General features: G+C 30.1%; 4 protein-coding genes across 5 annotated transcripts; 3 read left to right on the forward strand and 1 right to left on the reverse strand.

The window, feature by feature from the left end:
- Positions 1-2025: 2025 nt before the first annotated feature.
- LOC114408417 lies at positions 2026-8528 on the reverse strand. Of its 2 annotated transcripts, XM_028371459.1 has the most exons (6): positions 7922-8528; positions 6032-6328; positions 5670-5885; positions 5502-5570; positions 2874-2933; positions 2026-2345 (listed from the first exon to the last, which is right to left on the reverse strand). In XM_028371459.1, exons 1-6 carry the CDS (start codon positions 8378-8380, stop codon positions 2130-2132), a joined length of 1317 nt encoding a protein of 438 aa, XP_028227260.1. In that variant the 5' UTR covers positions 8381-8528; the 3' UTR covers positions 2026-2129. The 2 variants fall into 2 exon arrangements, with proteins under 2 accessions (XP_028227260.1, XP_028227261.1); XM_028371460.1 differs by lacking the exon at positions 2874-2933.
- Positions 8529-19857: 11329 nt separating this feature from the next.
- Positions 19858-20465, forward strand: LOC114408419 (auxin-responsive protein SAUR21-like). The gene has a single exon (XM_028371462.1). The coding sequence runs from the start codon at positions 19996-19998 to the stop codon at positions 20293-20295; it is 300 nt and encodes a 99-aa protein (XP_028227263.1). The 5' UTR covers positions 19858-19995; the 3' UTR covers positions 20296-20465.
- A 2748-nt stretch (positions 20466-23213) lies between these two features.
- Positions 23214-23844, forward strand: LOC114408418 (auxin-induced protein 15A-like). The gene has a single exon (XM_028371461.1). The coding sequence runs from the start codon at positions 23324-23326 to the stop codon at positions 23639-23641; it is 318 nt and encodes a 105-aa protein (XP_028227262.1). The 5' UTR covers positions 23214-23323; the 3' UTR covers positions 23642-23844.
- Positions 23845-26015: 2171 nt separating this feature from the next.
- On the forward strand, positions 26016-26648 carry LOC114408042 (auxin-responsive protein SAUR23-like). Its single transcript, XM_028371168.1, has one exon. It carries the CDS (start codon positions 26244-26246, stop codon positions 26490-26492), a length of 249 nt encoding a protein of 82 aa, XP_028226969.1. The 5' UTR covers positions 26016-26243; the 3' UTR covers positions 26493-26648.
- Positions 26649-26936: the final 288 nt, after the last annotated feature.

The following is a 26936-nucleotide window of genomic DNA, read 5'->3' on the forward strand; positions in this document are numbered from 1 at the left end:
ATATTTTTAGTCTAAAAATAATTAATGCATTAAATAATATGAATTGAATCTTATATATAAAAAAGTATATCTTATAAATAGGAAACAAGTTCGTTAGGGCTTAGTTTTATGACAGTTGATTTCATTAATTACATATTTGAGCCATCTAATTTGAATTTTGTTGGGAGTGATAACAAAAACTGCTAGAGTAGTCCATAAGAGTGTGTTTGGTTTGTATTTTTATTTCCTATTTTCATTTTCAAAAGATTAGAATTCTGGAAACATGTTTGGTTTAACCATCCCTGTTTAAAAAAATTCTTGTTATGGTGGCTAACCACAAAGAAGACAATCCTCCAACAACACTCAAAGTAGAAGAGAAAAGATTGGGATGAAAGGAGAAGAATAACATAATTAAGCAACCAATTCTCAAAACCCTCAAATAGAAACCCTAAAATGAAGAATTATCATCCTCATTAAAGAAATAAGTAGAACATAGAAAATCCTAAAACTCTCATTAATGGACTCATGAAGCAAAAAAATGAGAAAAAATGAGACATGAAGCAAATCTCACCAAGAGATTGTCAATTGGGAATGGTGTTGTGGCAGTAGTGGTGCAGCGGAGCAATGGTAGTGGTGTGGCGGAGCAGGATCGACGAAGAGAGGTGTGAGGCAAACTGGTTTGAGAGAGGAAAAAATGTGATTGAAAGAGAGAGAGAGAGAGAGAGAGGAGAGAAGCGTATGAAACTGAGTTGGGTTTATTGTCTGTGGAGAGAAGAAAAAAAGAAAGAGAGAGAGAAGCGTATGGAAAAAATTGGAAGGGGTGAAAAAAAAAAAAGAAACTGAAAACACTGAAAACGAGATTTTATTGATTTCATTTTTTGGTTGGTTTGAAAAAATATTTTTATTGAAAATGTTTTCAAAAATTCAACCAAACACATTTTCGTCACCATTTTTTATTTCTAGTGAAAATGAAAACAAAAAACAACAAAACCAAATACCCCTAATTTTGCAGGTTTTGAAACAAGTAACACTGTGCCATGTTTTTCAAGAGTTATTAAATCAAAATTTAAAAATTATCAACCTAGCCAGACCAATCATTTTTTACACCTCAATTTTCTTAGATAGTTTCGCCACCCCCACTTATTGAATATTGAATAGTACAAAGGGCTAATTCAAAAAGAGAACATATTTTTGTCATCTATGGGAGTAATTCTTTGATATGCACGATAAATTATGGACATTCAAATCAGTCGTGCTATGCACTAGTCCATATAGTACGAATGGGTATTGCATGAAGCTGAGTTTGTATTTTACCATACACGAGATAAAAAAAATGTTATCCAATTGGAAAAAATGAAAGAAGAAAATAGAATAATTTAAAATATTGTTTGACATGTTTTAAAATTCATGTAATAGACGCAACACTATGCCTAATTAAGTAGTTATGCCTTTATACAAGTCAAATAATAATTTATGAAACAAGTTGTTTGATGGATGATAACTCTTAACGAACACTCCTTGCTTCCATTATTGCCCATGATCAGTTGTTCATAAAAGAATTATTAAATAGATGTTTCGTCATTGCATATACTTTCAGGTACTTGTGTACCAAAAAAAAAAAAAACAAGTTACTTAAGGTATCCTCTAGCCGGCATAGTCCTACATCCCAAATTTCTTCAACTTTTTTGCCTCTGCCTGTTGATCCCTGTAATTGTATGCAAAAACAACAAACGGTCCAAAATAAAGATGGTGTGTGCCTAACAAAATCCATATTCATATTAATTTATATTTACAACTTTTTCTTTGCTCCTCAGTCCTTATTCATTCAACAATTGTCCAACTGCTGGTATATTGTATTTCCAAAGACAGTGATTTGAAAAATGTATGCCATATTATTATATTCTCTTTTTTTATGTTGCCATCAAGGCGTACAGCACATCTATCTAAATTACAACTGAAGTGATAAACAAGCCCGGCAAGGGATAATTAACATTTTTTTTTCTTTCCATGGCATTCTATAATTTTCAGATTCATAAATAATCCACATCATACAAAGTGATTTCTTAAAAGATAAACTATGTCAGTAACAATTTCCATGAATAAAAAATCTTATTGTACTTAGTTTTTGACCCGTCACAAACTTGAGACAATTATGCTGTTTCACTAGATGGCTGCAAGAGTGTAGAAGATGAGCCTAAAGGCTCATGCACAACTGAATTGGAAGAAACAGATATGGGATTTGCCTCTAACTGTAACGTGATACTACCCAGTATTTCACTTAAAATTTTCTTGAATTCGTCTTCTTTAACTGTCTTGGTGTCATCTGCATTCACCATCTTAAAGGCTTCAACAATAACCTTATCAATCTGTAAAATCAAACACGCAGGTTTTTAATCTCTGGCTCAGGAAGATGCAATGAACATAAACTGTAAGGCATCATTGTATCTCATGCTATGCTGGCATGACCTGAAAAACATAAACACTAGTAGTAGCACTGGTTCATGCCAACTAAGATTTTTGAGCTTTTATTGAGTATCATAAAATAAATTGCACCAGCCTCAATTTATAAACAATAGTTTTAATTAAGAACATTTCAATAAATATGTGACAATCTCTACTATAAGCACTAGCAGTAGCACTGACTCATGCCAATAGTGATTTTTGAGCTTTTAGTGAGTATCATAAAACAAATTGCTCCAGAATCACTAATAAATGAAGGTACTAAGAACACTTCAACAGAACATGTGACAAATCTCCTATATTTTCAGCCTAGTTTAGTTCTTTATTCAGCAGCATACAAAATTCAATAGAGTGAAAGCAATTGACAGCTAGATGAATCTGAAGTAAGTTGGAATGTGGATGGTTGACTGTGTCTGCATGCATTGGCAACATACCTCTTCAATTGCACCAACTGGAGGTAAACCAGCAGATGGAGACACCAGATCTAGTGCCACCTGTTGGTTTTGTGGAGGAAATTATAAAAAACAGAGGAGAGAAGAGAGACAATACGTATGCAGAGAAAATAGAATTATTTTATTCTAATTCAAATTGTTCTCAGCAGCGATACAATAAATAGCAAAAGATAAACTAATTAGATAACAAGATATTAGCAAAACAAAATATTAAAACTAACTTGCTCCTTAAAGATAAGGAATCACTTATTGACTAGGCTAATCCATTAAAACTGACTTACCCCTAAAATATAGAAAAATTAACTTATTTACTAAATCCTATTTTAAAAATTGAAAAATAAAATATTATGCAGTTACAAAAGTATATCTTCAACACTCCTCCTTGCTTTTGGAACTGCAAACTCCAATTCTTTGAGTTCAAGTTTGTTGATAGGTAATGACTTTGTAAACATGTCAGCCAGTTGATCTTTAGACTTACAATAAATTAAGTTCACTTCACCACTTTGTTGCATCTTTATCAAATAATAGAACTTGATGTTGAAATGTTTAGTCTTCCCATGACACACGGAATTGTTTGCAATAGCAATGACTACTTGATTGTCAACAAAAATTCTAGTTTTGTTCTTTTGAGCAAATAGAATGTTTGGCCTTGTTGTAGTGAGATACATTAGACATCCAATCAAGCTCCCACAATATCTTTCATCAATGTTATCAACACCTTCTTCCTTGTTGAACTTCACCTTTTGATTCATTGGTGTGCTAACAGATTTGCATTCCTCCATTTGAAACTTATTCAAATTTTCTTTTGCATATTTCCTTTTTTTCATGTTTAGCATTCTTTCAAGATGGCAATGATCAAGTCTCTTGTGCCAGAGTTCCGTGGGTGTGACTTGAGTGAAATAGGTTGTATGTTCCTCCTCTGCTGGATCAAATGAAAAACTTTTACCTTTCATTTTAACCCTTAGAACTTCCGGCCAAAATTGTCATAGATAAAGCAATGTTGATGTTCAAAGGACACTTTAAATCCCTTTTTAATCAACTGACCTACGCTTAGCAAGTTTTGGTCAATGTTAGGTACATAAAGAACATCTGATATTAATTTGATACTTGAACACGTTGAAATTGTAACAGTTCCTTTTCCTTTTACAGGAATATAGTCACCATTCCCAATTCTAACCTTTGAGACACTAGTTGGCTTCAAATCCTTGAATAGAGTCTTATCATTTGTCATGTGGTTCGTACAACCACTATCAATCAACCAACTTTCACTTGATTCACTACTCAAGAAGCATGTGGCCACAAACAGTTGGTCCTCTTCTTCTTGATTAACAATCTAAGCTCCCTCATCATGGTGATTTTTGTTGGCGCAGATCACCGCTTCATGCCCTATCTGGTTGCACTTGTTACATTTTGCATCTGGTCTCCTCCAACATCTGAAAGGTGCATGACCTTTTTTGCCACAATGCTGACAAGGTGGATAATTTTTCTTTTTATCCTTACCTTGGTTGTTTGCACTGTTTTCGCTGCTTGTTGGTTGATTCTTCTTGAAAAAATCCTTTTTGCTTTCATCAATTTCATGATGTTTGGCGGGCAAAGCACCTTCGACAACACGATCTTGCCTCATCAACCTTCGCTGCTCTTGAGCTTGCAGGGCATGTAGCACTTCTGCCAATGTGATTTTCGACAGATCCTTTGTGTTCTCCAATGAAGCTATAGATGCTTCATACCTCTCCGGCACCGTTACCAAAATTTTATCTACAATTCTCGAATCAGCAAAATCACTTCCCAACAACTTTATCTTGTTGGCAATACCCAACAATTTGTTTGAGTATTCTTTGATTGTCTCTGACTCTTGCATCCTTTGAAGCTCAAATTCCCTCCTTAAATTCAGCACTTGCATGCTTCGTATTCTATCATCTCCAGCGTATTCCTCTTTCAGATAATCCCAAATTGCTTTGGGTGATTTAAGAGTCATGATTCTGATGAATATCATTTGTGAAACACCAGTGAACAAACATGATCTCGCTTTTGCCTTCTTCATCTTTCTTTCCTTGTGATTTTTAATTTGGGCCATGGTGGGATTTTCAGGCAGCGGATATATTTCATAATCCTTTTCCACAGCATCCCATAAATCCAAAGATTCCATGTAGGATTGCATTTTCACTTCCCAAAGATCATAATTCTCTCCATCAAAGATTGGAAGAGTTATGTGGAAAAAACTTGCTTCACCTTCCATGGTACAAGTCCCGTAAGAATAAGGCTCTCGATACCAATTGTTGGTTTTGTGGAGGAAATTATAAAAAACAGAGGAGAGAAGAGAGACAATACGTATGCAGAGAAAATAGAATTATTCTATTCTAATTCAAATTGTTCTCAGCAACGATACAATAAATAGCAAAAGATAAACTAATTAGATAACAAGATATTAGCAAAACAAAATATTAAAACTAACTTGCTCCTTAAAGATAAGGAATCACTTATTGACTAGGCTAATCTATTAAAACTGACTTACCCCTAAAATATAGAAAAATCAACTTATTTACTAAATCCTATTTTAAAAATTGAAAAATAAAATATTATGCAGTTACAAAAGTATATCTTCAACACCACCTGCAGATAGTCCTTTGATATTTTTACGTTGCGATCTTTCGGCAGATTCTCTAAAGCTAAGTTCAACGTCTGCATCACGCAATAGAGTGGTAAATTTCATGTATGGATGTTTAAAAAAAGTAAATTCAAAACAAGAAAGATATCGCAATGAATCACAATAAAATAAACCCTGTCTAATTCAAACTTGTTGGATAAAAGTCTCTTGACACCGCGTCCATCAAATGTGTTTTCACTGTGGGCAACAATGACAGGTTTCTCTTTAAGAAAATCAACCACGCTCAATGCCACTTTCTTAAATTCTTCCAAAAATGTCTCTTGAGCAGCAGGCTTGTCCAAAGCAGGGCCAGCTTGAGATAGTGCTGGATCCACAATGTTGTTGAAAACCTTGATGAAAAAAAGACAAACCAGGAGGGTAAGGAAATGAAAGAAGGTTGAGACATATTTCTAAATGAAATCTATTTTAACCATGTTTCGATCACACAAATTCTAGTTTCAAAAACATCTTTCAAGGACACAATAGTTGCATTTACCCAAGAATCTGATGTTGGAGGAATTCCTTGATCAACAGTGAGTCTCCCAAAAGCTTCAATCACATGTTCACGAAGGGATCCACTAGGGGACTCAATCTGAGAAAAAATGGATGCCATTTCTGCTTCATAACTTGGACCATTAACAAACTCAAGAAGATCTTCCCCATCCATGCGAAGTATAACAATAGGGTCTTGCTTTAGTCCAGCAGCCATGCCCAAAAGAATGTCCGAGAGAACCTCTTTGAACTCAGTCTTGCTCACTTTTTCTTGCTTGCCATGGGTGAATTCATTCAAGACCTATAGGACAAGTCAATAGAATTTTCTACTCTTTTAGTTTTGTTCAATTAGTAGTACAAATTAATGCATGGATATTTGGGTAGTACATGTAGAAATCATCAAAGGAACTTGGAGACTTATATTGAAAATATAATGACAAATCAAACTCTTATTCTAAAAAATATAATGGATGCAGATTGACATCTTGGTTTACCCAATAATACCTATATACCCCACAAACACATATTGATCCTATATAGAATCCATTTCTGGCTAAAATTACAGCCCACCAGGTAGTTTTTGTTGGTCCAATATATAGTTCTAGCATGATAATAGTACTTCATATTTCATAAATAACAGAATAAAAGGAAAATAACCAAAGGGAAAAGCCCTACGGTAAATCCACATTGTATGCTAACATGTCATCAAATAGAATCATATTGCTTCTTCTTCTTTATTGGGGCTAAGGTGTCTTGTACTCTAATTTTTTTAGTATTTATTGTTTGCCCATATTTAGCATATATATAGGTAAGGATTTGCTTTTTCCCAAAGCACGCCACTATAGGAACACCTTTACTTGTCCACAGATGGAGCACTAGCAGTTTGGGTCCCAGGAATCCATCATTAACTATAATAACAGATTAACTTTTTGCTACTCTAAAGTCTAATATAAACTACAAATTTTCCAGCTTTTCAGCAGTAGGGTCTAGAATCAAGTATGGTTTAACATATAATTTATTAATTTAACATATATTAACGGTTATAATTGCCATCTTAACATTGTTTCTTCCTCTAGATACATCACCAGATTCTGTCACCAGGAAGATAATAAAAAGAAAAATAGAGCAGGGCAAGCAATTGCAACAGAAAAAGCTGCTGATTTCCACCGGACCGACCAAGGTAACATGGTTCATGGACTATGGTACTTCTGGGATCAGCTAGAAGTCAAAATTTTGAGAACTTGTTCTAGAAAGTAAGCATCACACTAACAATAATTTTAAAAAGCATATTGTTATTTAAGATTTTTTTCTTATCCCAAGTTCAGACTCAGACTGTTTCTTCATCTACATCTGAAGCATTAAAAAGTTATAGAGTCTGCAAAGAGGCCACATATACAGAAAGAAAAATTTAACAAATGGAAACCAAAAGACATAGGAACCGAAGCAAATCAGAGGACGGTAGTGAGTATTTTATTGATGAAAAGTAAACAATTTTTTTCTTAGTCATCATGACAGTATTGTCAGGGACAGAATTAAAATAATAAGCATTCGAATACTGCCAAAGCTTAAGCCAACACAAAAGTCAAATAAAGCTAAATAGCCAGCCCCTTACAACATCAATCTTGTTAGCAAGTCAGTTTGACACTATGTAGCAACCTGTTTGAGTCTTATCACTTGTTTTCTAAGTGGGAATTATAAAAAAATGACAAAGACTTGTTAGTTCATTAGTAATTTCTTTCAAATAAAGCCATGTACATCTTCTTTCATGTTTAACCCCCCCACCCAACACACAACATTGCTAAGATTCCAATCCAAGATATTTTCAAAACAAGACAAAATCCCAAAAAAGAAAAAAAGTAGAGATATTGGGCAAGAAAAAGAAAGAAAAGAAAACCTCAAAATAGATGTGATCTGAATCAGGACTAGTGCCTTGAGCAGGCAAACCAAGACCAGCACCAATGTCAGCAACGGCAGGTTCAAGCTCCTTCATGGAGAGTTTGCCATCTCTGTCTTTATCCAACTCATCAAACTTATGGTCCACAAAGTTGCTGAAAACTTGCTCGTTTCCAACTAACTCCATAATCTTGGAACCATCCACAATCTCTCCCTTCCCACCATTTTTTCTCTTACTCTCCATTGTTTCTGAGTGGTAAAGGTAACACACTAACACAGTAACACCCTTTTCTTTTGCCTGTGTTTGGTTTATTAATGAGTTTAAGCACAGTGGAGGAGCAGGAGGAAGGAAAGGAAGAAGGTCATTATTATTGTATCTGTCAGCAATGGTGTGAACTGTGAACCCCACACGTGGCTCCCCAAACAAAGTATATATATACACGTAAATCTTAATCATCATATATAAATGTAAGAGAAAAAGGGCAAACACAACATGTGCTCAAAAAACGTTGGTCGTTGGTCTTGTTTGTTTTAGCTCATGGAAAGGAAAGTTACTTCCATCCACCACCAAGCAGACCTGCTTTGTCCCCTTTCCACCTCTCTCTCCTCTGGTGAAATTCATTCATTTGTACTTTTAGTTGTTATTTGATGTGATTTTATATATTCTTTCTCTCTTTTCTGTGTGTTTGTGTATGTAACTTAATTCATCTAATAAGTTTATTATGCAAATATTTATATATCGTTTAAATTTAAAAAAGTAATTTTAAAATAAGGACTTTTTTAAAGCATATAACATTTATTTCTTAAATAACTAAAAAATTAATTTTTTTAAGTAGAAATAATAGTTATTTATTTATTAAAATAAACGCTTAATTTAATAAATAAGTTTAAACAACTGGTCCTAAATCTAATCATAAATACTTATTTAATAAAGATTTTTTAAAAAATGTTTTGATATATTTTATAATAAAATTTATTAAAATAAGTTATAATAAAATTATAAAAACTCACAAGTCACTGTTAAACTTTCCCTGTCATGCAATGTAAGAAACCTCTAAGTAAACCATCATAGAATAAAAACATCTTTTTTGGTATGAAATTAAAGATGAACAAAGTACAAAGATGTTATAGACTAAACCCATTTGTAGATCGTGACTTTGGGCCAATTTTTTTTACCATAGTATTGGACTGGAGCGTGTCTAATCCGTTTAGAATACGTGTCGCTGTTGCACTACAACTCATTTACGAATTGTGGGCCTCACTCACGAAGGTTTCCATGTAATTATGATGCTCATCTTTTTGTTATTGCTAGCTTCATGTTGCTTCCTATGTATTTTCTTTTTCATTTTGAAATATAAAATTACATTTTAAAATGCATTCTCTTTTAGATTTCTGGAATAGTCATTAAAGATTAAAAAATATTACAGAAAAAGTGCAAGAAGCAATAGCCTCATCTTCTGCATTCCTTGCCCAATGTTCACTTCCTAGTATCTATCCACTAATGAAGGCAACCAATATCTACCTACTGAAAATATTTATTATAAATATAAAAATAACATTTATCCTACGCATTCCACAAATTAAAATACTAATTTATTTTAGGAAGTTTAAAATACTCGTTAAGAACAATATAGTTACTATGACAAAAATAAATATAGTTACCAATTTATATCATCCTCAATGTCTCACCTTACTTATATGTTTATTATTATTATTTTTATTAGGTGTTTAATTTGGATATAAAATTTTATCTTTTCTCCTATAACAGTTGCTACTAGTCATTGAACGTTCTGTTTTTTCACCGTCTACAAACGTCAGCCAAGTTTGGGATTATGTTTCTGGCATGGGTTGCATAGGTTCATGAAGCCAATACTCAGGTGTACACAACATGATCTTGATCACTTTTTAATTCAGCCATTTGAAAAGAATTATATACACAAATACTCATTTTATTTTCAACATCTTATCAACACCTTTTATTTTTTTTATTACATAATAAATTCTATGATACTTATATATGTTTTTCTCTCGATTAATTTTCTCTCTTCTAAGGTTTTGAAAAATATATTAGTGTCGATCAAATATTTTCCATTTAAAAATGCAGAGAAAAAAACACACAACTCCTGCATTACCTCAAATCCTAATTTAAACAAGAATAATCATGCATCAACACCTATATATGTTATTTGACACATAGATAGAAAGAAATTAAAGAAAAAAGAGAAAAATATAAATATAATAGATAATTAAATATGATTTGATAGGAAAAGCAACATAGAAAGAAAAAAAATTAAATAAGTATTAATGATATATGATATATCATTACCTTAAAACACAGTATATTACAAGCTTAAGTGTATGCACATTGTATATAGTTAACTTGTTATTGCAATAATCCAATTGAGGTGGACGATTGAAAAACATAACCATTTACTGGACAGAAAACTTGCAGTAATAATGAAAATGAAAAGCTTTTCTACCTGAAAACATAATATAAATATATACAGTTATACACTAAAAGTGTACGTGTCCTAAAAGTATACATTACACAATGTGTAACTTCTCAGCAACTGCCTTGTTTATCCACAGGCACCTGATCAGTACGAGGCTGTAGTGTTGCCTGAGAAAAGTAACACGGTTTAGAATTCCAGTGAATCCTTTTTGGCCGTAAATCACAGCCTCATGCCAAGCAAATCCTACAAAATCTGTAGCCTAAACTTTGAGCTCTAGCAAGCTGTCGTCGATTTTCTTCTCATGTTTCACCATATAAGGCCGAATGAAGGAATATTGTAAAGATCAACGCTAGCCTGAGGTCATTATCACCAACATGAAAAAAAGACGAAAAACTAATACATAAAACCCAAAATGAAAATAACAATCACCTATGTTTGAATACTTTGAAAATTAATAAAAACATTTTTGAATTCTTCCAACTAAAATCCAAACATGCACTTACAAAAGTAATTTATCTATGTTGAAGGTGTTAAATACTTCTGTTTTAGGACACCAGAGATACACAAAGAACGCCAATTTTGCTTCGCTGTACAATTAATGGTAACCTTTACAAAGAAAGAGAGCATAGCCAGAACAATAAATAGGAATTAGTGCAAAGAGAAAGTGGTAGAAAGCCTTAGTCAATAGAGTAATAATAGTACCATGAAATTCAAGTACCCCCCAATCCTTCAACAAACGTAATGAAAGCAACTACGATCCTACAGCATTTAACCAATGAAAAATAATGGTTATCAGTTGTTGACATCATTGTTTAAACCTTAAACATATATTTTCATGTGAAAGTTGAAGACGTGTACACCAAAATGAGTCTTTTTATGTCTGGTTTGCTATTGTCCACAGTTTGGAAGCATTTATAAGCGGGCCAAGCGTAACCAAATGCCAACCTACAAATAAAATTATAGATTTATTTAATTACGATAACAAATATCAAGTTTATATATAAACCTCTTACTTACGAGATCGAGGACTTTTGAAACGAAAGACTCCATCATTCAACGTTTACCAAAATAAAGACGCCAGGTAGAAGTTTCCCTAAAACCAAACCCTGAAAGCACGGGGGGAATCCATAATTAGACCGAAGAAATCAGGAACATCATTACTAGAATCTCAGTTGTGCCATTCATTGTTCTTTGCGTCATAATAAAAGTCCGTGGCAGTCCTGAAAGATGACTAAGGAAATTTTAATTGTTACTAGTGAATTTTTTTAATCGAGATTATTAATTTTTGTTAGCCAAGATTTAATTCACATTCTCACTTCTTTTTCTTTCTTCCTTTAACGCTAAATCAACTTTTAATATCTGTGTTACTAGTGAAAATTAACAATGCATGCCTTGAACTAATCTTATCTTGCTAATTGTGTTTTGTAATCAGACTTTACAGAATGTTATTTGGAATTTGAACACTAAAAGATATATAGTAACTCCACGTTCAATTCATTAATAAAAATAAAAATGAACAGTAGTACAGTGTTAAAGACGAACCCTAAAATGCCAATGGCTTCCTTGTAAAGTCGTACGTAACGAAGGGATGAATCGCTGATGTATGTAGGCTTCGCTCCTTCTCCACGAAACGGCGCAAAACTGAACCCAAAACCCAAATTTCAATATACCTCTCTGCATTTGAATGTTTGAAAAGCTAAAAGATTTCCCTACTTCAATAATTTAAAGTTAACAAAACGAGTTTAACAGATTTCAAAAATATTTTTATTGCAATGAAATATATGTACGTATAAATATAATACTATAAATTAAAAAAATAATTAAATGCTTAGGTTATTATATATTTTTGTTTAATATTATTTTTAAAGAAATTAAAAATAAAATTATTATTTTTAAGGTAAATTTTATTTGCATATATTGATATTTTTTTAGATGATAAGTATTTTTTATTAGAGATAATCTTGTTATAATTAAATAGAATCATTATAGATAACAACATTCTTTTTAAGAGTATTTAATGTATTTATACATAAACTTGAGGTCTCTAATTAAGTTTTAATTAACAATCTAAAAAACATGCAAAAATGTTAGAGTCTAGGAATTAGTATATAAAATAATAAAATGAAACAGTACGACTAAAAATAAGTATCAAGTAAAAATAGCAGCAGATGGTATTTGAAGTAGATTAGCATGGCTAAAACTCCGTGTAATTAAAAGCTCGTTTTTAAGATTTCTTCTTCCAAAATAAGCTCCTTATAATTTTAAGAACTCTTGTATCAATAGTGTTTGGCCTAATTTCTATTTATAAGAAACAAAAAGCCACACAAAAAAAATCTAGGCCACAAAAATGCCAAAAAAAAACTAATTGTAACCTAGGAGAGTTGAATCTAATGTACGGTTAATTTTCGAATATTACGATAAAAACAAACTAAGGTTTGAATTTTTGCTTAAAAATGTATTTATATTTACTACTTCATCTGGTCTTTTTTATTACAAAGCATTTTTAACATAATTACACAAACTAATAAAAGTAGGTAAATAAGATGGTTTTATTGGATTTAAAAAAAACTAATGTACTAATTTCATCATTGTTAATTATCAACTTTACAAATAACATAAAGAGAAATATAACCAACGTTTATTGGAAAAAACAACCTCAAAGATTTGGGACCAAAAGCAATTAACAATAATCATTGAATAAGTTTCCTCAGCTTAAATTGAGTTAAAAGCTTGTGCTATCACCATCTTTAAATAAAGTATTTTCTACTCTGATACAATGAATAGCACATAGTAGTGTTACGTCCAATACACCAGCAACTTCCATCATATGAAATGGGTTTAATATCCAATTATGAAATCCTTAAAAAAAGAGGATGTTATGGTGATACAAAAACATTAAAGTTTAGAGCATTATCTACTTTATCCAAAAAAAAAGAGCATTATACACTATCATCAATAAAAACAAAAATATTTAAAGTAATTAATAGGAAAAAAAACTTAATAAATACTTTATAAGAATTGTTAAATGTTTAACTTTCAAAAAAGAAAGAACTGTAAAATACTTTATAAAAGAACCCTCAATTCCTTCTAATAATTTGTGCCTTTTAGTATTAAGAATTGGGAGTATTTAATAGTATTTTAAATATGATTTCCTTCTTAAAAAAAATATCTGGGAATGATAAAGCTACGGTAAATTAATGAGAGATTAGATAATATATATATATATATATATATATATATATATATATATATATATATATATATATATATATATTACAAAACGTTGACTAAATATTAATTAAACTAATACTGCGTGACGCAAACATTTTTCTTGGGAAACTGGATATGAGAAATTATAAAATTTGATGAAGCTTTGGGCAAAATCCCACCCCGCATTTTTGTTTGGCATCATGTATCTGCAATTTTGCATTTTGAGTTTTGTCAGAAACAAACACTTTAATGATGACAAGGATAAAAAAAAAAGGGAGTTTTGTAATTTGTGAAATAGATGAATTATTAAGGATCACTTTGGTGGAGATGAAACATAGAGAAAATAAGAAAGAGAGAATAAAAATAGAGGAAAGATACATGGAAAAGGAATGATCAGTATTTTGTAATATTTTTACTTCTATTTCTTTTAAATCAAATATTATTAATTTATTATTCTTATTCTATTTCTTATTTATTTTTATTAATTTATTTCTTTTTTTCTATTTTCATTAATTTTATTTTCACGTATTTCTTTTTTTCTTGCCAAATGCACCATAATTAAAAAGAATAGAGAACAAGTTCAATATTCGGCATCAATTGTTAGTAACTTGCATGTTTTGAGTTTTTTTTTTAAGCAAACTTGTTTTGAGTTTAATAAGCACTATTAGTGTAACTTTTATTTATAATAGATCAAAATCATTGATATAATTTTTAAAATAATTATTATAATTAAATGTTAATAAATTTATTATACATAATGATCAAATATAATCATAAAGTTACTTTACATTTTGTTGTAATGATCAATTGATGTGAATAGTAAAATGGAATAAAGTGAAGTAGATATTTTTTATGGAGGGTTATAATATTTCATGTTATTAATATACCTTCATTATATTTTGTAATAATATTTTTACATGTTTTTGGTTGTTCTACACTATGGATCAGGCAAAGATTAAAAAAAGTTGTTAGGAAATGAAGAAAGAATTGTTTATAATGTATTCATTTAAAGATAATCCAATAATTATTTAGATAAGAATATTTAAATATATCTTTTAGTAAGGAAAAAATAGATTAAATTATTTTTAAATATTAAATTGTTACTTTTATTTTGAAAAATATTTTAGTATAATAATATATTGGATTGGTTACAGATAATTATAATTAAAGATCATAAAAATAATAAATAAAGAAAAATTGATTAATTAAATATTAATGTGGGTTGTTCAAAGATTTTTATATAAGGGTACACAGTTTATTCTTTTAAAATCACATACATAAATGGTTATTTTAAATTACGGTTATGACCCTTCTTATTTCTTCTTGTACATTAAATTTTTGTGCATTGCAATTCTTTCTTTCTTAAATATGTGTGATGATGTGTATAATATATGCCTATATGTACTTGATTTATAATAGGTTATATTATATTCATGAGTTAAATTATGTGAATTTTAAATGCTAGTAGTTAAAAAAATGAATAGAATATTCAAATAGCATACATTGACGTAAATTCATTAATTTGATTTGTGAATATTTTTCGGTGTGTTTGTGTCTCGCATTTGGATGATTGAATACATATTCATTTTATTTATTCATTTGACTATCGATATATATGAGATATCTCTATCTAAGATGGAGATAAAATTTATATTAGATACTTTCATATGGGATGAGAAAGAGTTCTGAATATCTCCATCCATGATAAGGAAGACAATAAGACCTCATTACATATAATATGAGTTTATAAGTCATTTGAAGAATCTAAGATCTATACAAATTTTGGGAACCAAAGAATTAAGTTTTGTGATTTTGACAATCACTAAGTTGTGTCTGTTAAATTTATTTTGATGCATTTATGTGTTGTTGTTTATTTAAATATTTTATTTATTCAAAATTTCATGAATTGTGATTATTTTAATATGATTTTGATTGGCATGTAAATATACACATATATAGTCTTATTTTAAATTCATCGTGGATACCACAGTTGATTTTTGGATTACCGCATTGATTAAAAATAATATTATTTACGAATTTTTATTAGTTGTTTTATTTGCTGGAATTATCATTCTATTATAAGTGTGATTTTAAAAGCATGAGAAAAAAATTATTGAGTTTGAGAAAACTTGAAGACATAATTTTTTTTAGTTAAATTTATTTTAAGTTGGTTAAAACTTAAGAACAAGATGCGGGATGGTATCATTTTCATTGTAACGAAGACTAGGGATTTACATTCATGAACACACAACAAGAAATAAATAAAAAAAATACTGAAAGCACTTATTCTATCAAAATAATTTAGCATTTATTATTTTAAGTAATTAAAAATATTTAATCATTTTAAATATTTTTACATAATATGCCGATATAGCTATATAATAGAAAATCGTATAAAAAAATTCATTAAATAAAAAAAAAATTATTATACTAAAAATGATCTATCTTTGTTTGAATTTAAGCACTTTAGTACATAAGATATAAAAATTATTCTATTTACTGATTTATTAATTAATATCTTTAAGATACTTATTAAGACCTTAATAAAATATATAAAAGAAATAATGAAACATACATATATGGATATTTCCGATTTACAAATTCTCAGATATTGATAGACATTCATCAAGCGAGTAACGTCAAAGATTGAACATTCATGGCGTTCTCTATGAAAAACGGTGGGAAGGACCTGTGATTGCAGTCAGTACTGTACAGAGAGGTATATAAGTATAGGAAGGTGCCCCTCAATTTTGAATGAAAATATATCTTATATATAAGTATAGGAAGGTGCCCCTCAATTTTGAATGAAAATATATCTTATATATAAGTATAGGAAGATGCCCCTGGGATGCATGTATGTCTTTTTTTTTACTTTAAATAGTAAATCTATGATTTTTTTATGTTAAAACTTAAAATAATTAAATTATAAATAAATTGACGATAGTAAGTAATTTTTTTATATTTTATATTTTAAGATTTTTATTGAACGGTATATTTTAATAACATTTAAAAAATAATAAAGATTATTTAAGAAATAAAAAAGAATATAAATAATAATAAATAACAAAAAAGAATGATATATATATATGATTATAAATCACAAATTTAAAAATAATTAAAAATATGTATTGATTATAATTTAAGTGTATAACATTTATGTAGCTTGACTATTTAAAGCTCGTCTCTATAAGGATATGTTATGTAATAATCGAATTTAAACTTTATCCTAAAATTTTATATGTATTTTCAATTGAATCACATTTATTGGATACATAAAAATTAAAAGGTTTTTTTTTTCTTTGAAAACAGATGTATCCTTTACTATATTCAAAGCAATCATGTTTAAGTTTAGTAGGCCGACTATAAATTATTATAAACGATTTTTTTGACCGATGCAACTAACTTTGATTAGCTAATTAATTATGTATTTTTTTAAAAAGTATTATTTCTCTTATTTATTTAATAGACTCATTTATTTATAATATCTCTTTCCAAAAAATTAATTAGTGTTGCACAAACTTAGTACTAATATAGAGAGATTAAGACCCACAAAAAGAAATTCCAAAACTCAACGTAAACAAAAAGCTCTATATGGTTTTTTATATTATTAGTACTACTAAAACAATATACGGTTGAAGCAGTAAATTTTTTTATACATGAATGAAACAGTAAATAAAGTTTATTAATATAATATCATAATTAAGGATAAAAATTAAACGAAGTCGTTAATTGCTTCACGACTTAAAAATAAATAAAAAAACATAAAATGAAAAGTAAATCTCTATATGTATATTTCTTTCATTTTCTTATAGAAAAAAATGTGTTATGAATTAAAAAAATTTGAAAAGAATTTTTTCAAAACTATACTCCATTTTTATTTTCCAACATGCAGAATAGAAATAATTAATTATCATGTTTAAGTGGAAAGAGAAACATTATAAACAAGTAAATCTATAAAAATATATAAGTGAGAGAAATAATGATTTTTTTGAAGTATACATAATTAATGAGCTAATCAAAGTTAGTTGTAAGTGAATAGTTAATAAGTATTAACCTATGCAAAGTTGTACATACATGTTAGAAATATCTTATTATAAAACTCTCCTTTCATGTATTTGGTTTCACTATTTTGTTTAATTTAAGTTCTATTAAAAGAGTATTAGAGAAATTAGAAACAATAAAAATTAAAAAGATAAAATAGGTAAAATTATTACTAGCTTATTTTTTCTTTTGCTTTGTACGACTTTTTACATTAATTTTTTAAAATAATTATGTTATGGAGTCAACCGGTCATACCTTAATAATATAAAATAATTTTATATTTTTATTCAATCATAAATAATTATTAATATGATTTTTAAATTAATTATCATAAAAGTCATTAAATATATTAAATATGATTATTTGTAATTGGATAATGATAATCTAATTTTTTTATTTTTATGAGAGAAAAAATATTTATGTAATATATTTAAATAAAAATTTATTTTGTGGGAACAATTGTCCCATTATTTTGTACATAGATCCTCCCATATATACATATTCATCTTTTTATATCTCTTTTTAGTAGTAAAATTTGTTTTAAAAATATACTGCTATTTAATTTCTTTTCTATAAACTTGTGATGCTGTTTCAAAACTAACACAGATAACGAATCTAATCGAACCTACTTCTAGTTCTAGTTCCAGCATTGACATAATGATTAAACTCCAGCACTGTTTAGTAACTAGCCCTTTGCAGTCAGTCACATTATGATGATCCACTACCGCCATGATTGAGAGACCCACGCCCTTGTTCTGACAATATGCATGCATTTTGCAATAATGCAGATATATGTTGTGCTTTTCGATGTCGATTCTCTTACCATCTTAAATAAAGGAGGACAGTATTTAAATAGTATTTTTCACTCCATAATAATTGGAAGATTAAGCCTTTGTTTTAAAATTATAAAACCTGTGTATGGAGTGACATATCCTAATTTCTGGGTGCAACTTAATTCGAGTGAATTTGAGTTTAAATTTAAATAATATTTTAAGTTTGGATTATTAAAATAAATAAAAATAAAAAATATTTTTTTATTAAAGGTGATTAATTAAATTCTCTTATAGATATAATCATAAACAAAGTTAATGAAAAATTCTGCACTTGTAGCACAATAAGAATGAAAAATTAAATTAATGAACATCATTTGTTTTATTTTTTGATAAATTCAAATGTACACCATTGGCTCATAGGTTTGGTAGAGGTGGTTCGCTTAGGATTCTGAATGAACCATTAAGTTATTAAGTTGTGAATCGATTGATGTAGAATTATTATAGGTTTTGAGTTCGAATTGAAAGTGTGAAACCACATTAAAAGCTTGGAGGAAAAAAATCATGGCTCGATCAAAGTGATGTTACTTGTCTCCAACAAGTTGGTTGGATACGTGTTGTTCATAAAAAAAGAAAAGTAGAAATGTTAGTAGTAGATATAATATTAATAACTTCGAAATATCTTGTTAATTTAATTTAAAGGAATGAAAGAGATATAAAAATGAATTAAAATAATAAAAAGGATAAATATTTAAATTAAAATAAAATATAAAAATATAAGACTCACGTGAATTTTTTAAATTTTTATTTCAAATACATCGAAGTATAATAGAAAACTAGCTAAGCAAAAGGTAATAGTTTGTATATAGTAGAAGACTGCTAGCTGTACCACGTTGATTACCATCTAAGCCAAATAAGTCAGGCTTTTGGCAATGAGTTCCAAAGTAACAGATTGCTAATGCTACTGTTAGGATATCCATTTTGTAGTTGTAGCTCTGAAGAAAATATAGTAAATACTAGTACTATATATACACAGTCAGAGGCACAGTTATGATAGAGGCAGTAAGAGGTGCAGGGCATATGGTACGGATGTGTGATTAATAGAAATTGCATTGACGTTCCTAAGTTTTGGAGCCCTCATGAATCGGGTCTTGTGCTAAGCCATCACATGTGAGGGGTGTGATGATGTGACCCTTTTCGTTTTCAGTGTACGGCACGCTGTTTTCCATAGAGTGAGTGACTGAAGATTGAATTAGAAATAAGTTCTGCCATGTGAGAGCATTTTGTGACTTTCATGAACTGGGCCCCGGCTTTTGTGGCACCATACCCCAACTAGGACTTGGAGTCATCTACTCTATGATGATCCTTTCTGGAAATGTATGGCTTCCCATTCTGTGATAGATAACATCACTATAAATACAACAGCAACATTGCCAACCTCTTTTCACTCCTAAATTAAGTCAATCATTAGATGATCTTCAAGTGCACGCTCCAACAATATTCACTTCAGTCTTCAACACTTATTCACTACCTATAATTGAGCTACAGGTACACCATCTTGAATTGAAACCACCCCAGATCAGATCACAATCACATTAGATATGGGTATTCGTCTGCCAATATTCATGGCTCTTCATGCCAACAAGATGTTCAAGTGGCAGCAGCATCTCCATAGTAGAAACCACTCGAATGTTCCAAAGGGCCACATAGCAGTGTATGTTGGAGAGGCTCAAAAGAAAAGGTTTGTGGTTCCAATATCTTACTTGAACCATCCTTCGTTTGTTGACTTGCTAAACCGAGCTGAGGAAGAGTTTGGCTACAATCATCCAATGGGCGGTCTCACAATCCCTTGTAAAGAAGAGGCATTCATCACTCTCACCTCTCAACTACGTGCCTCCTGAAGGATCTATCTATCTTCATTTTTCAGCCTGTACTCAAACATTTGAGTGTTTTTCCTACTGACTCCACTCTTTGTAATTATATTGACTGTTTGTGAGAGCAAAATAGCCACTACCTAATTTAACTAGTTCAGTTTTTGTAATTTTGTAGATTCTAAAATTCATTTCCTGTCATTTTAAAGCTTGCAAATTAAAGCTATGCTAGTAGTTCAATGCTGCAGCTTGCCTTTTGTAGTTACCATATTATTATATTATTTTGAGGCTACCGTTGGTTCATTGTAAATGATGATTAAACATAATTTATTGTAAAATCTTATAATTAATAATAGGAATAATAATAACAATAATAATAATGATTTTAACAAGTAAATTAAATTAATATATATCTTCTTAAAGTTAAATTGAGTAGTTATTTATTTATATGATAATTGAATTCAATTATAGTTTTATATTCAATTTGCGTAGTGTTATACGTATATAGTATTTTTTTAGATAAGCAAATATTAAAATCTTATTTGCATCAGGACATGTTTGCCGTCTTTTGTATTTTAATCCCCGACTAATGCGAAGTTTGTCCAAAGTCTATGTAAAATTTGTGAATATCCATATCCCAACATATTAAATAGAGTCTTGTAAGGATAGTTAAATATTTTAGAATATTTTCTCCTACAAGTATTCTTATGATATACATAAATGTTAATTAAAAACAAGGAATAAACAATATTAAAAATATTTGTTTCATTTTTATTTTTAAAATTGATCGATCATCAAGTTATAAGATGACAAAAGTTTAAATATTTATTTAATAAACCAAAACACAACCTAGTTGTTATGTCTTGCATGCACATAATTCAAGTTAAAAGTTAAAAATATACTTTAATTTGGTTAAATAACCACATTAATTTCAATTTTTATAAATGGGTTTGGAACTTAAATTTGAGAATATATAAGCATTTGGATGCAAGGATTCTTAAATGAGTTTTAAAACTATTTTAACTCACTTTTAAAAACAGAAAAAAATTTTAATTTTTTAGTTTTCAATTTTTAGAAGTTATCTTGTATCTTTCGATAATGTATTCCTCCCTTCTTCATACGCTACCTAATCTTTTATGCCTCCCATTTTATTTTTTTTGACAGCTTTATGCCTCCCATGTACTCTCTGCTAGAGGTGACAAATTAAAAGCGTTAAGTTAACTAACCTGACTCGAACTTACTTAATGAAATATAACGCTTAGGCTTTAAATTTTGAGCACAAATTAAATATGTTTTTTAACCTATAATTTGATCCGTTCTAATCTGAGCTTAACTTGCAAAAGCGTACATAAAAGCCTTTTACTAGTTTAAGCCTTATTTTAGAAGCTCGAATTAAATGAGTTTTTCATCCGACTTGCATCAAGTTTGCAACCATAATCCACTCAATGAAATGTGAGATTGTGTTCAAAATTTTCAGCACAAATTAATTTTGAGCATTTTTATCTTGATCTAATCATGCCCTAGTTTGTATTAGCTCACAAAAGGTCCATTGGCTTTAACTAGGCTTCAACCTCATTTTTGAAGCTCAAATAGAATTTATTTATTTTTAATTGACTTGCTATAGTTTGACACTCACATCGAGCCCTCAATTGACTTGGTCTGAATCTGTTTTCAATGAAATATTGGGCTTAGGCTTTAAGTTTTGGTCAATTCGAATTAAATTTGAGCATTTTAATCCAATTTTGTTTAGTCCAAAAAGCCTATACAAATTAACCAAACTTGAGTCTCATTTAGAAAATCAAATTGAAGCTGGGAAATTTGGCTTGATTATTATAGCTTGTGACCCGGCCCACATTGAGCTCTCAATTAATTTGAATTAAATCCCAACATGCATATGACCAATAATGAGCACAAATTAAATTTAGGCCATTTTAACCCAACCCAATCATGGCATGATTAGACTTAACTTGCAAAAGGCCTTTATGGGTCAAACTTTCCATGATTGGGCTTAACATCACACACAGAATGTTTTGTTCGTCAAATGCTTCTGGTGCCCAACTGTCCATGTGGCAGTAATCACCACCATATGTGAGAAAATATAGATCTGATGAGGATGGTATGCTTCAATTGAACTTATAGCCGTGTTTTGCATTTACAAAACGCACATTTTTATGTAATGCTCTCAAAGATAAACCACTACTTTACACTCTCCTTTTGCACACATAACAGAGAAACAAATCACCCCCAATGTCATTGGCTCGAGAGTTTTATGAGAAGTAATATTTAGGGAAGGGTTTGTAATTTTAATCAAATCACCATATTCTTTTCCATCAACTTTAATTACCATTATATTCAATAAAAATGCCTATAGAATTTAATAGTGCAACGGTAAGAGTCCAGTGGGGATCTAATGGAGACCACTGTAGTTCCAGGCTACAATTATAGGGTAGTATTCAAGTATAGTTCAAGTATTTTCTGTTCACTTTGTTTTGGAGGTCTAATTGGTCTTCAAGACCATATAAATAGAATCCATAACTCCATCTCTGTTGTACCTTCAAAACAATTAACCCGACCGTAGGAAGCATGCTAATTGATTACTTGATGACATTCATTTCTAAGCCATGTCTAAATGATTCTGGTACATTGTGTGCTTCCCAATAGACACGATGAAGGGAACATCTGATATGTCTTAGACATGTCTGGAGGAAATAAAATATGTCAGACTTTAAAACATATTAATTAGATTGGCAGAAGGTTTTAAATGGGAATGGTACGTCTTGGCTTTTTCTTGATCTTTGATAAAGACGTTCAAGAAAGCATCATGTGATCCTTCGTGCCAATGTCTCTACCTAGACCATTTGGCCTTTGCCCTTTCATGAATACATGAGGCTATCCTTCTGAGGTGTTTGATAAAGATGTTTAAGACAGCATCATGTGGTTTTTATGCCAATGTCACCCACTTGACCCCATTTGCATATCCCTCCCTCCATGAATCATTTCAGTACCAAATGTTATGTCATTTCCAAACTCCTCTCTTCATCTATATATATAGAGAGTCATGGTTACAGTCCAAATTAAGCAATTCAAGTCCAAGAATTCTCTAAGCATCAAAAAAGAATTAAGCATAATGGGTTTCAGTTTGCGTGGTCTTCAAAGGCGTGTGGATGTCCCAAAGGGCCGTGTAGCAGTGTATGTAGGAGAAAATCAAAAGAAGCGCTTTGTGATTCCCATATCATACTTGAACCAACCTTCATTTCTTGAGTTGTTGAATCAAGCTGAGCAAGAATTTGGATTTGATCATCCAATGGGTGGCCTCACAATTCCTTGCAATGAGAATGTCTTCCTAGATGTCACTTCTCGCTTGCATAGCCGATAGATTAAGGAGCTCAATTAACATAGATATATCATGCAAGTGTCAATATTGATAAACTAATTATATAGTTTTGTAGAAATGACAAAGTCTAACCTTGTAGACTTTTTCTTCTTTCCATTTTGTTCCCCCAAGGAAACGGAATGATGTACTGATTGTACTCTAACAGAGAATTCTATGAACAAAGATTATTAGACTTTTTCTTCTAATATGAGTTTGGTTTCTTTTTGTTTACCTTTATTTTGGTAATAATATTTTTATTTTGCTGTTAACTGAACGAGTTTTTATTCATCTTTGTTCGACAAAAAAAAAAAACAAAAACTCAAAATTGGTTAACTCATGAGTAATTGCATATTCGATGGAAGAAATAGCAATTTTCTGCTTTTTAGAATGTCTAATTTATTATGAGGTACACGATTTTAATTGTTTGTGGAAATGGTATTAAAGTGGGCTTAGAAAAGACTTATGTTTTTTTAATTATATACTGTTTAATTTTAAAAAAATCATTTTTAATTTCTGAAAAAAATATAATTTTTAGTTTTTCCTTTTATTTTAAGAAATTATTTCATCATCGTTTTTTAAATTAAAAGAAAAACACATATAAACTACTTTGGTTTTGTGTGGCTCAATTATTTTTGGAGAGCAATCCAATTTGGTGTATTTTGGCCACCAAGAGTGACCAGACAAAGGCCCATGTGAACATGACGCCATATTATCTTACATCCATATACGTGAAATTTGGTGCAGATACATATATTCAATCATGTTGCGAGAACTAAGGTTCAATATTTTCAATGGGTTCACTTTGTTACTGACACCAACTCCATATACAACCAAATACCAAATGCATGAAACTGGTTAATGACTTCCCGAGCTCTACATGGTTAATGCGGCTGTTGGGTATTTACATGATTATAATCATACCTAATAAATAATTAAATTATAAGTGGGTATTATAATTATAACTAATTTTTAAAATATGAGTATAAATTGATATAACTAGTTATTGTTTTTAAAATATGGGTATATAACTAGTTATAACTAGTTATAAATAAACTAGTTATATATCCAATTATATAATAAGTTATGTCTGATATCAATTATATAACTAATTATGGATGAAAAAAAATTATTTAAAATATCTATAACTATAAAATTAGTTATAATTTTATACCTATTTTATATAACTAGTTATATAAAATTAGTCATAAGTATTATATTAAAACTAGTTTTTGGAGCATCCCTATGCCTGGGATATCATATCAGTGCAGTTGTGCTTTCCTGTTCATATCGCTTTTATAGAAAGTAGAAACAGATTTTTTCCTTTTAATTATAATTTAAAAAAAAAATCCCAATTTTTTAATTGGATAAAAAGTTATGTTTGTAACACATGGTTAAATCACACTTAGTTATTTTACTCGGAATGTTTATTTGTCATCTGCTTCTGCTGCCCAACAATTCATATGGTAGTAATCACCACCATATTTGAGAATATATATAGACCTGAAGAGGATGGTATGCTTCAATTCAGTATATATCCGAGTTTTACATTTACAAAAGGCGCATTTTTATGTAATTAAGCTCAAAGATAAATAACTACTCTCCTATTGCAAGCGAAACAGAAACGAAACACACACATTATAATTGTCTCTGATAGATTATGAGAATTTTCAGAGAAAGACTTGTAATTTTAATAAATTACCTTATTTCTTTTCCATCAACTTTCATTACGATTATATGTCATACTTAATAAAAATGCCTATAGGATTTAATAACGTAAAGTTGTGAAAGTCGCTAGTTGAAAATTAATGGAGCAGAGGGTTGTCAGGACTACAATTACAGGATAGTACTCAAGTACATCTAAAGTATTTTTTGTTTCACTTTGCTGCCGGAGGTCTAGAAGGTCTCCATGACCACATAAATAGTATCAATTATATAACAATATTTATTTCTCTAGAGACAACTTAAAAAGACTATTTTCAGAATATTAAAAGCCGTACAATTTCTGATCCTAGCTTATCTAGGTGATTCTGGTATATGTTTATTAAATGGTTCCTAATCAACTTGATGAAAAATTGAGATGTCCTAGACATGTCTAGAAGAAAATAAGCTAGACTTTAAAATCTTTAGACATGCATTAGGTTTCAAATAAAAATGGCGTTAGTTGTCTCTTGATCTTTTTGATAAAGACGTTTTAGAAAGCATCATGTGATTCTTCATGCCAATGCTTCTGTCTCTCACTAGACCCCATTCGGCCATGCCCCTTCATGAATTTCTTGAGGCTATATATCATTCTGAGGTGTTTATTGATAGTAATTGATAAAGATGTTTAAGACAGAATCATGTGATCCTTTATGCCAATGTCTCCCACTAGACCCTATTTGGACAGCGCCCTTCACGAATCATTTATGTACCAAATGGTATGCCAAACTCCTCTCTTTAACTATATATAATATATATAGACTCATGGTTGCAGTTGCAGTCCCAAGCAACTGAAGCAAGTTAAGTCCAACCCAAGCATTCTCTAAGCATCTAATACTTTCTATTCAATTCCTTTGAGCAATTCAAGTCCAAGAATTCTCTAAGCATCAAAAAAGAATTAAGCATAATGGGTTTCAGTTTGCGTGGTCTTCAAAGGCGTGTGGATGTCCCAAAGGGCAGTGTAGCAGTGTATGTAGGAGAAAGCCAAAAGAAGCGCTTTGTGGTTCCCATATCATACTTGAACCAACCTTCATTTCTTGAGTTGCTGAGTCAAGCTGAGCAAGAATTTGGATTTGATCATCCAATGGGTGGCCTCACACTTCCTTACACAGAAGAAGTCTTCCTGGATGTCACTTCTCGCTTGCACAGGCGATAAGATGCTCAAGATATATGCAACTGTCAATATTTATCAACTAATTAATTGTGTAGAAGTTACAAAATCTTATCATGTATACTTTTTGTTCTTCCGGAAAGATGTACTCTAACATAGAATTCTATGAATACAAGATTAACAGAGAGCCTTCTTTTAATATATTACGAGTTTGATTTCTTTCTTTTTAACCTTTATTTTGGTAATAATATTTTTATTGTATTGTTAGAAGCAAGCAAATTTTAGCTCTATCTGTCCATCATTATCTTCATCCCCTCTTAAACATGACATAATTTATTTTTTTCCTCTTCTTATGATCTTTTTTTCTTTACATTATTGTCTAGTAAAAGTTTCATCATAGTTTCTCTAATCGAAGTTACTACAAACCTTAATCTTTTTTTGAATGTGTGCAAGATGTTTCTTTAACCTAGTAATTCTACTAGTTATCAC

Source organism: Glycine soja, chromosome 4 (genome assembly GCF_004193775.1).
Source record: "Glycine soja cultivar W05 chromosome 4, ASM419377v2, whole genome shotgun sequence".
In the NCBI taxonomy this organism is placed as follows: Eukaryota; Viridiplantae; Streptophyta; class Magnoliopsida; order Fabales; family Fabaceae; genus Glycine; species Glycine soja.

Excerpts from the sequence above, each read along its gene's own strand:
- LOC114408419 (XM_028371462.1), top strand. The coding sequence starts at position 19,996 with ATGGGTATTCGTCTGCCAATATTCATGGCTCTTCATGCCAACAAGATG.
- LOC114408418 (XM_028371461.1), top strand. The coding sequence starts at position 23,324 with ATGGTTACAGTCCAAATTAAGCAATTCAAGTCCAAGAATTCTCTAAGC.
- LOC114408042 (XM_028371168.1), top strand. The coding sequence starts at position 26,244 with ATGGGTTTCAGTTTGCGTGGTCTTCAAAGGCGTGTGGATGTCCCAAAG.
- LOC114408417 (XM_028371459.1), bottom strand. The coding sequence starts at position 8,380 with ATGATGATTAAGATTTACGTGTATATATATACTTTGTTTGGGGAGCCA. Across the intron at positions 6,329-7,921 it reads CAGATCACATCTATTTTGAG|GTCTTGAATGAATTCACCCA; the intron begins GTTTTCTTTTCT and ends CTTGTCCTATAG. Across the intron at positions 5,571-5,669 it reads ACAAGTTTGAATTAGACAGG|ACGTTGAACTTAGCTTTAGA; the intron begins GTTTATTTTATT and ends TGCGTGATGCAG.